Here is a 12,483-nt window from a genome sequence, read left to right on the forward strand (position 1 = left end):
GGACTAACTTAGTGAAGCGTTTGGTGCAGTGTCGGACTAAAAAGAAGGATAATAACAAACTATAATATTTTATATTTTTTAATTCATATCTAATAATATTATATTAATTAATTCTATCTTCTTTTTTTCTTTCTAATAATACTCTCCCTCTCTCTGTGGAAGCCTCCATCCTTTTCTTCCTCATTTTCTCCGTCCCACACTCTCCCTCCCTTTCCTCTTTTTTTCTGATTAACTGCAAAAAACAATTAAGAATAACAAGATTAACCGATGAGACTGAGAGACCTCCAAGTCTACAAAAGCAACAACAATTCCTCCACACCCACACAGAGTCGCAGACTCACACTAAAACCATCAGATCCAAAACCGTGATCACAGCTCCTTCCTGCAATGGATTTTGCACCGCATGATCTCGGAGGTTCGAATTGAAACGCGGTCAAGTTCGAGTCGAGCTCAGATCTTGGCGGAGCAGAAAGAGAAGAAAGCGAGGAGAGAGGAAGAGGGAAAGGGGGAATTGGCGAGGGGGAATGATGGTGGCTCTCGGCGTTTGTGAAAACATAGGAGCTGAGGAAGAAGCCCAGAACTCACAGAGGGGCTCGCAGGGAGGAGGAAGAAGCAGGTCTTAGCAAGTCCCGTGGTTTGGAGAGTGCCTCGCTAAGAACCTTTAAGGAGGCCTTTAGTCCACACGAGTCCCCTTTAGTCCCACTTAACTTAGTCCTAGCACCTATCAAACATGGAACTATAGTCCAATCTAATCTAGTCCCTCCTAAGGAGGTGAAACAAACGCCCCCTTTTGGTCCAAAGCTAAGAGCATCTCCAACAAGTTAGTTAAATAGGTTTTTTTTTGCTATTTTAGCAGGCCAAGAGAAAAAAGTGGAAGTCCAACAGACTAGCAATCCCACTAGCTAAATCAACAAAATGAACATTAGCTAGGAGGAGAGCGAATTTAGCATAATGTTAAACTTAAAACAAAATAATTGTTATTGGCACTCCAAAAATCTTATTTTGCACTCTAAACTTTCTATAATTAGTAAGAAAATTACATTTATGAAAAATGTATAATGAGATTTTTGGAGTGCTATTAAGAGTTCTCTAAAATAATACTAAATTTGCATTCTCTCTCGTTTCCGACTGATGCATCGTTGCTCCTTGTGTCTCTGCAACTCGGGCAATACCCCTACAAATCTGGCAAAACAAGTCATCAGTAAAAGATCTGGCCAATAAGGGGAGGATTGGGTTGCTGGAGATGAGATCCTCGGAATAGGCTTAAGTTGGGATTGATATGTTGATAAAAAGGGAAAAATAATTGAGAACGATATCAGTGTGATTAGAGTTACTGTATACATCTATTGTTAACACAAACTAACTACAAACCTTGTATACATCTATAAAGTACTTTTTCTAAGTATTAGAATGAATGTACATTGAAACTTTGAAGGGTTTTAAATTAGAAATGAAAAAAATCTCAATCCATTGCCATTTACTTGTCTACACACAGAACCCTAATCAAATATGAAATCAAATTTTTTGGGTGCTAACCATGCGTGTCTAGGCCAATGTAAGAACCAAAAAATAGATATTATCGATTCTGAAAGTTGGCTAGCTTTTCCACTGTAAACAACTAAAATATAACCAAAAGAAAAAAAAACCATCAAGTTTAAAATAAAGAATAATTAAAAAAAGAAAGAAAAAGAGGTGAAGAAACAAGTGAAGCCTTTGCTTCGATTTCCAAACTCACAGAATGCTCATTGCTTCACTTCCATTTCTGGGCACATTTCTCGACCAAATTCGAGCACAGGCACTGGCACTTTCCATTGAAACCCTACTCTCTCTTTTTTTTCTCTTAAAAAAAGTGACCTAAATATTACAGAGATGCTGGCTGCTGCAAACAGGTAAGTATATTTTGATTGGCGACGATAAAAACAAAATTTTGCATGCGGATTAATTAGGATTTAATTTGTGCGGAAAAATAAAATGAATAATAAGTTGGACAGTTTCCAAGTTGTCACGAGCAAAGATTGAGACCTTACCTTAAGCTGAGCTCGAGGGCTGAGAAGACCGCAAACAAGACATGGAATGACGGAATATGTTTTGTCCTACTTCACACAGAACCATGGGAAAAAAGAGGTTATAGCCTTCTGCGGCTGAGTGCTTGCTAGGGCTCACGCGCAATAGTTTAATCTTAGTCGATTTGATTAGAGAGAATTTCTAAATTTTTGTTAGGATTTGGATCCTCTCCTGAGCAGGAGATCAAGATCCTCGGGTTCAAATAACATAGACCGTTGTATTTTGATCTAACGGCTACAAACAGAGGATCCCTCTAAAAGTTATAATAATTATAGCCGTTGGATTAAAATCCAACGGCCTATGTTGTTTGATCCCGAGGATCCTGATCTCCTGCTCAGGAGAGGATCCAAATCCATTTTTGTTAAACCACAAGTAAACAGTGTCAACAAATTATTTTAGCTACTTTTTATCTTAAACATCACTCTCTATTTTGATAAACATTGAATATTTTTATTATTAACAATTCAAACCAAACACACTCATTTTCTAAAACAGATTTGTCTCTCTTTCTTTTCTCTTTGCTCAATGGTCCGCCTTGATTTTTATTTTTTATTAATATTTAGTTGATAAAGAGTTACTATGTAAATTTTAAGATTGATTGTTCATTTTGTTATAATAGAGACTTTTTTTTTATAGAGTTTTAGAAATGTGTTTTTTTTCTTAGATTTGACTATTTAAAATAGAGTTTTGGTTGTTTTACATCTCTTGGAAATGCTCTTATATTTTAAAAGATTTGTTTGTTGTATTAAAGTCAATCGTTTATGATGTATGTATGCTTTTAGATAATTTATCAAATGCGGACTGGAATGTGATATGTCTTTACCATTGGCATTGACCCTCCTAAATCATAACTCATGATTCAATACCTTACTAATCTCTTAGAAATAAAAAAATAAAAAAAATAAAGAAGATGTAGAAAGTTGTAGTGAGTTTCTGTGGAGACATAATTACACTCTGGTTGGTGGTCACCTTCAACTGTTTAGTGGCGCCATTGCCATGCGTATATAGCAAGCTACTTTTCCCTTCTGTTAAAAAGATTTATTTAATTCAATTTTTTCTCTTAAGTTGTATATGGAGCAGAGTATATTTACGGTGAATCCAATTGCAGCTTCAGTTGTAGATTTTGGAGTACTTGTTGGACTAACTCAAAAAAGACAATTACAGTAGAGTTCTGTACAATCTGTGAATTAATAGAGTGTCCAGTGCCTTTAAAGCACACTCTCTCTTTTCATTTTCAGCAACAGTAACAACCTATTTTCCTGACTCACTCAGTCAAGTTTTACCCAAAAGACACGCTTAGGCAGACAAGAGTTACCTGCACGGTACGAATACTTTTATACGAACGATGAGAATTATCTCCCTTTCGATTTTCATCTCTTTCCCTTCTCTCCTTTCATATATGTTTTTTTGTCTTATTATTTTTATAAAAAAATTAATATAAAATGTTGACATGATTTAATTGTGATCGTTTAAATAAAAGAGGAGGAAATAAAAGAGAGATTAGGAAAGAAAAGAATCATCTTTCTATGTCACATGCTAATCATATGAGATCATATAATAAAGGAGCTTACACGTATTATTGACACATAATGCTATGATTACAGTGTACCCGTACCGTTTGATTCTTTCTCTAGGCAAATAGGAGAAATTTTGGAGTGCAACGTTAATTTGAACCACGTCACTCTTCCACACACATTGAATTCCCCCTATATAGTTAAGTTCTTCCATGTGGTGGTCGTGTCCTTATCATTGTATCATTTTTTTTTTCTTTTTGTCAAAAGGTAGATTTTATTAAATACGGATAGAAACGTTTACATCTTTCGCTAAAATATCAAATAAAAACTCAGAACTCAGAGCATCCTAACGAAAAACACCTCCATGTGAGGCAACATATGAGGCCACAACGTGTACAACAGCATTTCCATCCCGCTTAACCAACAGAAACTTATGATATATCAACCAGTTATCATTGTATCATTTACACATTCCCTTTTATAAGGTAAGTTATTATTATTTTTTTCAATGTGTATGTGTCCTTATATCATTGGCACTGAATGGCACCATGATTGTGTACATGTGGCATATAAGTTGCTCTCCTCACACACCCAATACTTATCCCACCCGGATGTCTGGGTCTCTCTTTTTTAAGTATGGTGACGGACGACGTGGTGCACCTGCCGAACCATAGAATGTCTCTTTTGAGTTATGACCCCAAGTGACAAATTCACAGCAAGGGTCTCTCCTCACATGATCACACACATCTTTGTTTAAGGAGAGCAATTTATATGAAATGAGTTCTCTTATTGAATACTACATTGCTATGTGGAGAAAAACTTACACATAACAATGCATTATTGGTCAAGAACGTCACGTGATGATGAACCGTTTCATGTAAGTCTTTTTCCTATTTTGGGTCCAAAGTCTCTGAATGGACAAAAGTTCAATTATAATAAGGGTTTTTAGCCAATATGGTCCTTGAGATAGGCTTAACTTCTCATTTTGGCCATTAACAATGAAAATCGATAGAAGTGGTCCACTGAGTTTCTCTTCTCCACCGTAAATCATTTTGATCGTTTTATGAAAAATCTATTAATATTCTCGTTAAATTGCTATGTGAATGACCACATTTTAAAGGATATATTTGTCAAACAACCCCTCCATTTAGCGATGATTTTGACAAATTTTTTACTGAATGTCCAAAATGATTTGCTGTAAACAAACTCATAGATCACCTTTTTCGATTTTCAATGTCAAAGATTAGAATAAAAAGTTACAATAATCTCATTGACCATTTGAGCTAAAAACCTAATATAATTGCAAAATAACAAGATATCCCGTCTCTTGTAATCTTTATATAGTGCCCCACTCTGGCCACCATTTCGCCTCAGCTGACCTCCATTCACTCGTCCTTCCCTTCTCTCTAGGCTCTTTGCTCTCTCTTCCCACTCAAACCATGATTTCCCTACCATGGACAACCATTGTACTCACTCTACTTCTCCTCCACATAACTTCTTCCTCCTTTGAAGCAGAAGCTTTTCCTTTTCTGCTCGATAGAATTACCGGGTTGCCGGGTCAGCCCCCAGTTGGGTTCCAGCAGTATTCGGGTTATGTGACCGTTGATGAGAAAAAGCAGAAGGCTCTGTTTTACTACTTAGCTGAAGCAGAAATAGATCCAGCTTCCAAGCCTCTTGTCCTCTGGCTCAATGGAGGTCCCCATTTCTTACCCACCACTAAATTTTCCATCCTTTTTACTTCTCACAATTTTTACCATCTGGGTTTTTAAATAAATGAGATTTTACTTCTGGGTTTTTTATGGGTTGTGATTTTTCCAGGTCCTGGTTGTTCTTCCCTTGGAGTCGGAGCATTTTCTGAGAACGGACCGTTTAGGCCCCAAGGAGAAGTCTTGGTTCGAAATGAACATAGCTGGAATACAGGTGAGATATTTTCTGATCAATGGTGTTTTTCAAAACAATCCAACGTCGCAGATTGCTTGACATGCTCATTGATTTGCAGAAGCAAACATGCTGTACTTGGAGACACCAATTGGAGTGGGGTTCTCTTACTCAACGGATACATCTTCCTATGAGGGTGTAACCGATCACATCACAGGCATGACACCTATTTCAAATTTGATTTTTTTTCTAACTATTTCCGTCAAAAAATAAAAACTAAAAACGAAATGTTCACAGAACGGACTCTAAATTTTTATTTTATCTTCCAAATTTTCTCAGCAAGCAGAAATCTTGCTAGGAAAGAAACAAAATTTCTGCACCTAACTTTCAAGTCAACTTGTCTTGCTATCATCTTCCCTTGTTCATTTTCCCAAAAAAGAAGAAAGTATTCTTTTTATTTCTTCCAAAGTTCCATATGAAATCTTTTCATATCTTGTCACCAAAGATTCAAAAGCATATTTCATGATGGGGTTTCCACTAATTTTATTATTTTTTGAATTTCCAAAATTCACTTTACAGATACGCCATGCGTGATGCTGTTTTGTGATTGTCGTCGTGAGTTGACAAAAAGCTCACCTTTACAGGCTATGTGTGATTTCTGAATTTTGTCCTTGTTGTCTACAGCCAGGGACAATCTTCTGTTCTTGCAAAAGTGGTTAGAAAAGTTTCCCCAATACAGAAATAGAAGTCTGTACATTACCGGAGAAAGCTATGCTGGTATATTATCTTCATCTTTTTCCTCACTGTTGCTTATTTCTCGATGCTGATTGACTCGATCCTAATGTTGAAAATATTTTCGACGTCAGAAAAAAATACCCCAATACGTAAAAAGGGAACTGATTTTATTTATTCTGTAGGTCATTATGTTCCTCAGCTAGCAGAACTCATGCTCCAATTCAAGAAGGAATATCAGTTCAATTTGAAAGGAATTGCTGTGAGTAATAATCTTTGAAAACTACCATCTTTTCGTCGTCTAGATTTTGGTCTAAACGTTTTGTTCTCATGGCAGTTGGGCAATCCAGTCCTAGAATTTGCAACCGACTTCAATTCAAGAGCTGAGTTCTTCTGGTCTCATGGGTTGATATCTGATTCGACATACAACATGTTCACTTCCGTTTGCAACTACTCGCGGTATGTGAGTGAATATTACAGGGGCTCACTTTCGCCTATTTGTGCGAGGGTGATGAGCCAAGTGAGCACAGAAACCAGTAAATTTGTTGACAAGTATGACGTCACCCTTGATGTTTGTATATCATCTGTGTTCTCCCAATCCAAAGCCCTCCTTCCTCAGGTGAATACCATCTATTGCTCCATTGCAGCATGAAATTATGTGGTTTGGTTTCACGAAGTTCGTATCCATTTTCTGAACAATTGAACTTGTTCGTTTTGCAGGAAGTTGCTGACACAATAGATGTATGTGTAGAGGATGAAATAGTTAATTATCTGAACAGGCCAGACGTGCAGAAGGCGCTTCATGCTCGTCTTGTTGGAGTTCGTCAATGGGCAGTTTGCAGCACGTAATTCTCTTCCAAAGCCATACATTTGAAAAATTCGAATGCATCTCAAAGTAATATTCACGTTTAAAGTTTTGCCTTTGAAATGATCTTCTGTGTTATGGCAGCATACTGGATTATCAGCATCTGGATGTGGAGATACCAACGATCACAATCATAGGCAATCTCATCAAAGCAGGAATACCAGTCTTGGTTTACAGGTAGATGAACTTTAGACAGCATCAAAACATTTTGTTTCATCCTAAATTTCACTGCAGTTGACTAAATTTGATTTTTAAACATTCAGCGGCGACCAAGATTCTGTTATCCCGTTGACTGGAAGTCGAAAGTTAGTTAACGGACTCGCAGAGCAGTTAAGATTAAGTACCACTGTGCCTTATAGAGTCTGGTTTGGAGGGCAGCAGGTAAATCATATTTGTGATTACTTGAATTTAAGAACTTTCAGATGCTTCTGTTACGAATGTGTAACGTGATAAATTGAATGCTTCATCTTTTCATCTGCAGGTTGGTGGATGGACTCAAGTTTATGGTAATATGCTTTCTTTTGCCACCATTAGAGGAGCATCACACGAAGCGCCATTCTCGCAGCCTGAGAGATCACTCGTGCTGTTCAAGTCGTTTTTGGAGGGCCGGCCTCTACCAGAAATGTTCTGATCTACTGATCTGTTAGTTAGAGTCCGAGTTGAGATTGTAAGAAGTTTGGTTGCGAAGGTTTAATCATCTAAGCATGAAAGTTGCATTTGTTTGTTATTTGTAACATGTTTACATGGGTTTTCCATGCTGTGGAAAGTAGAAGAATTTTGTAAAAATTTGAGAAAAAAATGAAAAGAAAGGAAGTGCTTTTGCCAAATTTCAAGTTTACATTTGAGAATAATAATTTCAAGTAATCGATCTGTTTGAATTATTCAGGTGGAGCCAATTAATTCCATGGAAAATACATCAAAAATAAATATATAAAACAAAGTTACAGCCTGCCAAAGAAATTATGATCAAGTGGTTGCTAAAGAGTTCTTACAGTTGGAAACTACAACTGGAGCTTCAACCTGCATTTTCATACAACTGAACTCCAATGCCAATACAGGCTTGGATAACATCACAGATTCCCAGAGGAGGTTGCATTTATCCACAAATTCTTCAGTTGCGTGGTTCTTTGCATTGCTAGTATGGATTTCTGAAGATTGTTTGGTCTCATTCATTGGCATCAGAGATGGTCCTGATACTTTTGCCGGATGCACTGCTCGTACCCTGTCAGAATGGGATCAGGCAGCAAACTAACAATTAACACTTGAGTTAGGTGGAAACCGATGAATACATGTAAGTTTAACACAATGAAGCCTGATGAACATAAAAAAAGTAGCTGAAACTAAAAGAAAACCTGCACTCGATCCGGCAAGAGTACTTGAGAAGGTTGGGATAATATTCTGTGCCGCCGCTACGATTTCACAACAGAAGGAAGGAAATAAGGGAAACAGCTAAACTCTAATAGCATAAGGAATTATGTGCACAAAACACAAACTAAGCGAGAAACTTACCTAAAACTTGGAAGTGATATTTTGATCGTCGGCCCCCTCAACTCACCACTCGATTCAGGCACTGCCGTCATTAAACTCGCAATTAGGAACATTAGTGGTTGATTCACGCCAAGATGAAAACCACAGAGGAAAAACATCCGACATATACTATTGAAATGAGATGTTTAAATTAACCAACTTACTGAAAGTGGTAAGGTTGACATTACAGGAATCTTTAACCGACGAAGCCTTGATTTCGGTCACTTGAACTTCCATAGAATCTTTTGAATCACAGAAGGCAGCACTGCTACCATTTACATTAAGAAATCCAATATTTTTGCTCTTTGGTTGCCTTGAAACTGCTGTAATCCTCTGTTTTGCACAGAAAAATGGATTTCTTAAATACTTTTAGTAAAAAACTTTACACATAGTCCACCTTAGGGATGAAGAGTTCACCATATGCAAGCTGCAAAACATGTTTATAATTCAAATGCAAATCATACCTTTGAAAACCTCGCAACTTGACTTGGAAGCCCTACTTCCTGCAAGAGGGCACTGCAACCAACATAAGAATTACATATGAAAAATAAGAATTCGCGACAAGCTCTGCTGCAAAGTGCCTTATGCAGCGTCCCACCTTTCGTCCATGTTTACAAGCTTCATCACTATTCACAAGCACCTTAGCTGCCCAGCTGTTTGACAAAAACAAGAAAACGTGCTTATAAGTAAACTACTTCAAAACCAATTTTCAGAACAGGATTGTATCAACTCTAATTCAGAACAAGAACAAACTAATGATTTAGCTGTCACTAGGCATAGCTCAGTAATCAGATCTCTCTCCCAGAGACGAGTTCTGCGTGTACGCCCCATGATACGCTACTTTCTGCTCCTAAAGAGGATTTACCAAGTCTAAATACCCTCACACAATGTCACATCTGACAGGAAAAGATTTAACTCAACTGGCAGTCACACCACTTGTATAAAGATCTACATAAATTAGTTTAGGAATTATGGTATTGTTGCTCAAGAGGCAAGCTTAGGGAATAATTAGCCCCAAAGTTAACAGTGTACATATTCCGGAATAAGATTGTATGCAAGCATCTTATTACAGAGAAAGATAAGGTTGAGGCAAACATACGCGCAAGACGTTGGAGGGCTCCATACAAGTCCAGCAATCACAACGAGCTGAGAGGGAGAAAATAAACCCACTCTCATTAGCGACTGGTTGAATAAACTTGAACTTATGTGTTTTCTTTATTATGCTTAAGCAAACATGGACTACTCCTACAATAAACAACAACTGATTCATTTCTGGATCAAGGCCGAATAAGTATTAACTTCCTAGATGAGACGATTAAACAGAAGACATAAACCTCATCAAAGACTCCTGCTGGACTGTCATCATAGTTGGCAAGAAAGAAGCCGCCAAGAGTATACCTGCAACAAGTGTAAACACAATTTTCAGTGATCAAATTCTCAAAACAATCACAAATCATATGAACACTATTCTCTTTTACAACGATGTTATAATTATACTTACCCAAATGCTTCAACTAATCTGAAATCTTTCGGAATGCATGCTCGGACAGTTGCTGCTTTGACAAGATGGAGTTGATACAACGCGCTAGGTACAAAAACCAGGGCAATCAGCAAGTCCCTTTTCATTACCAAGAACAAAGAGCAGTCAAGTTATAAAAAAAGCAAGTGCTGTTGGACGCTTACCTGCCTTTGAATATCCACGGAGGCTTGCCGTAGGAACATTTTGTCTCTCCAAAACCCATATGGACTTAGATAATTTCAAGACGGTGCTTTATCCAGAAGCAATTAAGTTTGAAGATGCCAAAATCAAAGTCATTTAAACTGCATCCAAGGAGTCCCTACACAAAAGTGCAACTTTCGTTAGAAGTATAGAAGATACTCTGTGACATGAACAAAAGTGCAACTTTCGTTAGAAGTATAGAAGATATGCAATGATCACTTGCCTTGTCTTGTCAAATACTAGAAAACACATAACGAACTTCCATGCACCTGGGAACCCATGGTGACGGTATCCTAAGTCAATCAGACATTGTCACGTGAAAAATGACACGGCAGTGCACGATTGGCCGCCACCATGACATCCCAAGTGTCGGTGGAGGACAGTTAACAATATTTGTTTTATACTTACTAGAAAGAATTGTAAGATCGATCCCCATTTTTCTTTCTCCACCAAATCCAATTCATTAAATCTTTAAGGCATGCAGAATTTAGAAAAACCAAAACCCTCTTCACTAGCATTGAGAAGATCAAAAGCACAACTGAGTTGTAAAAAAACACAAATAAGTAAAAGCTCACCAGAAAGAAATGAAACCAACCATGAAAAGCTGCATACAACAAAACCCAGCGCTCCAAAAACTTGCCAAGAAAAGCAAGGAGCCCTTTAAGTTGAATTATGAGAAGAAAGAGAGGTGAAAAACCAGAAGAAGAAGAAGAAGAAGAAGAAGAAGAAGAAGAAGAGTGAAAAAAATGAGTGGGTGCGAGAGTGAGTGAAGGAGGAATAATTTGAGGTGAGAGAAAACCAACACACAAAAAGGGATTGGCTGAGGAGAAAAATATATACATGTGCGTGTGAGTAGCAACCTGAAGTGTGTGTGTGTGTGTGTGTATATATATATGTATATATAATTCATAGGAGAGGATTGGACCAGGAGGACTTTATCCAAACCCCACCACAAATTTTATTTGGCGCCAACTGAAATTAACATTTAACCGAGGCTGTGCCTTTTACCAATACCGTCAACTTTCAGGAACTTGTAACTTGCTGCCCAACTGATGAGATGATGCAATCATATTCATATAGCTACGAGCATAGGAGCTTACGAGGTGGGTTTTGTTTGTTTCTACTTCTTTAATTCTGTACAATGATATCTAACCAGACATCCTGGATCACAACTTCATTTATATTCTGTGTCTCCAAGTATACTTTTTGACTGGATCATATTCAACAAACTTCAACTCTATCGTATTCTAATACTTGGCAACATGGCTTTTCTGAGATTACAGAAGTTCTGTGTGAAATTTATAAGAGCTTCTTCTTTAAGATGGTTTAAAAAAAAAAGTAGGATAATATATTGATGCTAGAAAGTAATAATTTAAATCAAAACAAACTTTAGGACTCACTGATTATAAGTTTACAAATATCATTAAATAATAAATAATAAGAGCTACAAAAATAACTTTCACTAAATAATCAAAAGCAATTCAATATTAAACAACCAAACAAGAAAAAAGACTTCAAAATCTCTAACTTTAAAGTTTCGTTTGAATGTATAGCATTATTATATGATAAAATTTAGAAAAAATAATGTTCGTTTTTATGGAGTTGTTATTGACACTCAAAGTATCTCATTATGCACTCCAAATTCTTATATTTAGAAAGAAAAAATTTTAAACTTATGAGAAGCGCACGATGAGATTTTAAAATGTTAATAAAAGTATTTTTTTATTGTATAGCATTATTAGATGGCAAAAAATTTTGGGGACCCGTTCAAAACTTTATCAACTCTATTCATGCAAATACTCTACAAATAAAGAGTCTTTACTTGACGGTTTTCTTCTTATATTCTTGCTAAAGAAAGATGAGGTTCTACTGTAAAATTTATTGACAATATAGTGAAGAACACAACCTCTTATAAGCCCCCTTACATAATTTGATCACTCACCAATGTGAAACTTCATCCTCACATTCCCATATTTTCACCAAACAATGGATATCATGCGCACACAAATCTCTGTTGAATTCTTATAATTTGTTATTGAAACTTACAAAAATAGGACAATGAAGGAAAAAGAATTAGCTTTTACGGAGTTTCGGTTCTCTTCTTGCATGGTGGCGATGGTTTTGGACCCACTAAAAAAGGAAGAAAATGTTGTGATTCTCATTGAAAGACGGGTCAATGAACT

At 36.8% G+C, this 12,483-nt stretch overlaps 2 protein-coding genes and 1 long non-coding RNA gene across 7 annotated transcripts; 1 reads left to right on the plus strand and 2 right to left on the minus strand.

Moving 5' to 3' along the window:
• Nucleotides 1-871: 871 nt before the first annotated feature.
• On the minus strand, nucleotides 872-2,207 carry LOC108173266 (uncharacterized). 2 transcript variants are annotated; one of them, XR_001789878.3, is made up of 3 exons: nucleotides 2,028-2,207; nucleotides 1,736-1,879; nucleotides 872-1,182 (listed from the first exon to the last, which is right to left on the minus strand). It is a non-coding gene; the product is annotated as an uncharacterized lncRNA (long non-coding RNA). The 2 variants fall into 2 exon arrangements; XR_003769779.2 differs by lacking the exon at nucleotides 1,736-1,879.
• Nucleotides 2,208-4,858: 2,651 nt separating this feature from the next.
• Nucleotides 4,859-7,880, plus strand: LOC103433178 (serine carboxypeptidase-like 45). The gene is made up of 10 exons (XM_008371418.4): nucleotides 4,859-5,273; nucleotides 5,397-5,498; nucleotides 5,578-5,673; nucleotides 6,141-6,233; nucleotides 6,374-6,450; nucleotides 6,526-6,807; nucleotides 6,909-7,033; nucleotides 7,138-7,230; nucleotides 7,317-7,434; nucleotides 7,535-7,880. Exons 1-10 carry the CDS (start codon nucleotides 5,018-5,020, stop codon nucleotides 7,682-7,684), a joined length of 1,392 nt encoding a protein of 463 aa, XP_008369640.1. The 5' UTR covers nucleotides 4,859-5,017; the 3' UTR covers nucleotides 7,685-7,880.
• Nucleotides 7,881-7,907: 27 nt separating this feature from the next.
• On the minus strand, nucleotides 7,908-11,171 carry LOC103433179 (protein NEOXANTHIN-DEFICIENT 1-like). 4 transcript variants are annotated; one of them, XM_029095412.2, is made up of 11 exons: nucleotides 10,876-11,171; nucleotides 10,264-10,418; nucleotides 10,082-10,165; nucleotides 9,915-9,978; nucleotides 9,680-9,726; nucleotides 9,179-9,233; nucleotides 9,045-9,083; nucleotides 8,745-8,913; nucleotides 8,563-8,623; nucleotides 8,406-8,462; nucleotides 7,908-8,275 (listed from the first exon to the last, which is right to left on the minus strand). In XM_029095412.2, the coding sequence occupies exons 2-11, from the start codon at nucleotides 10,320-10,322 to the stop codon at nucleotides 8,020-8,022; spliced, it is 891 nt and encodes a 296-aa protein (XP_028951245.1). In that variant the 5' UTR covers nucleotides 10,323-10,418; nucleotides 10,876-11,171; the 3' UTR covers nucleotides 7,908-8,019. The 4 variants fall into 4 exon arrangements, with proteins under 4 accessions (XP_028951245.1, XP_028951246.1, XP_028951247.1 ...); XM_029095413.2 differs by having other exon boundaries at nucleotides 10,896-11,169; XM_029095414.2 differs by having other exon boundaries at nucleotides 9,680-9,825; nucleotides 10,896-11,122.
• Between the last annotated feature and the right edge of the window lie 1,312 nt (nucleotides 11,172-12,483).

Source organism: Malus domestica, chromosome 16 (genome assembly GCF_042453785.1).
Source record: "Malus domestica chromosome 16, GDT2T_hap1".
In the NCBI taxonomy this organism is placed as follows: Eukaryota; Viridiplantae; Streptophyta; class Magnoliopsida; order Rosales; family Rosaceae; genus Malus; species Malus domestica.

Coding starts and splice junctions, on each gene's coding strand:
- LOC103433179 (XM_029095412.2), bottom strand. CDS start 10,322: ATGGGTTTTGGAGAGACAAAATGTTCCTACGGCAAGCCTCCGTGGATA. Junction 8,914..9,044: donor AAGTTGCGAGGTTTTCAAAG/GTATGATTTGCA, acceptor TGTGCAAAACAG/AGGATTACAGCAGTTTCAAG. Junction 8,463..8,562: donor ATATCACTTCCAAGTTTTAG/GTAAGTTTCTCG, acceptor GTGAAATCGTAG/CGGCGGCACAGAATATTATC.
- LOC103433178 (XM_008371418.4), top strand. CDS start 5,018: ATGATTTCCCTACCATGGACAACCATTGTACTCACTCTACTTCTCCTC. Junction 5,274..5,396: donor TGTCCTCTGGCTCAATGGAG/GTCCCCATTTCT, acceptor TGATTTTTCCAG/GTCCTGGTTGTTCTTCCCTT. Junction 5,499..5,577: donor TGAACATAGCTGGAATACAG/GTGAGATATTTT, acceptor ATTGATTTGCAG/AAGCAAACATGCTGTACTTG.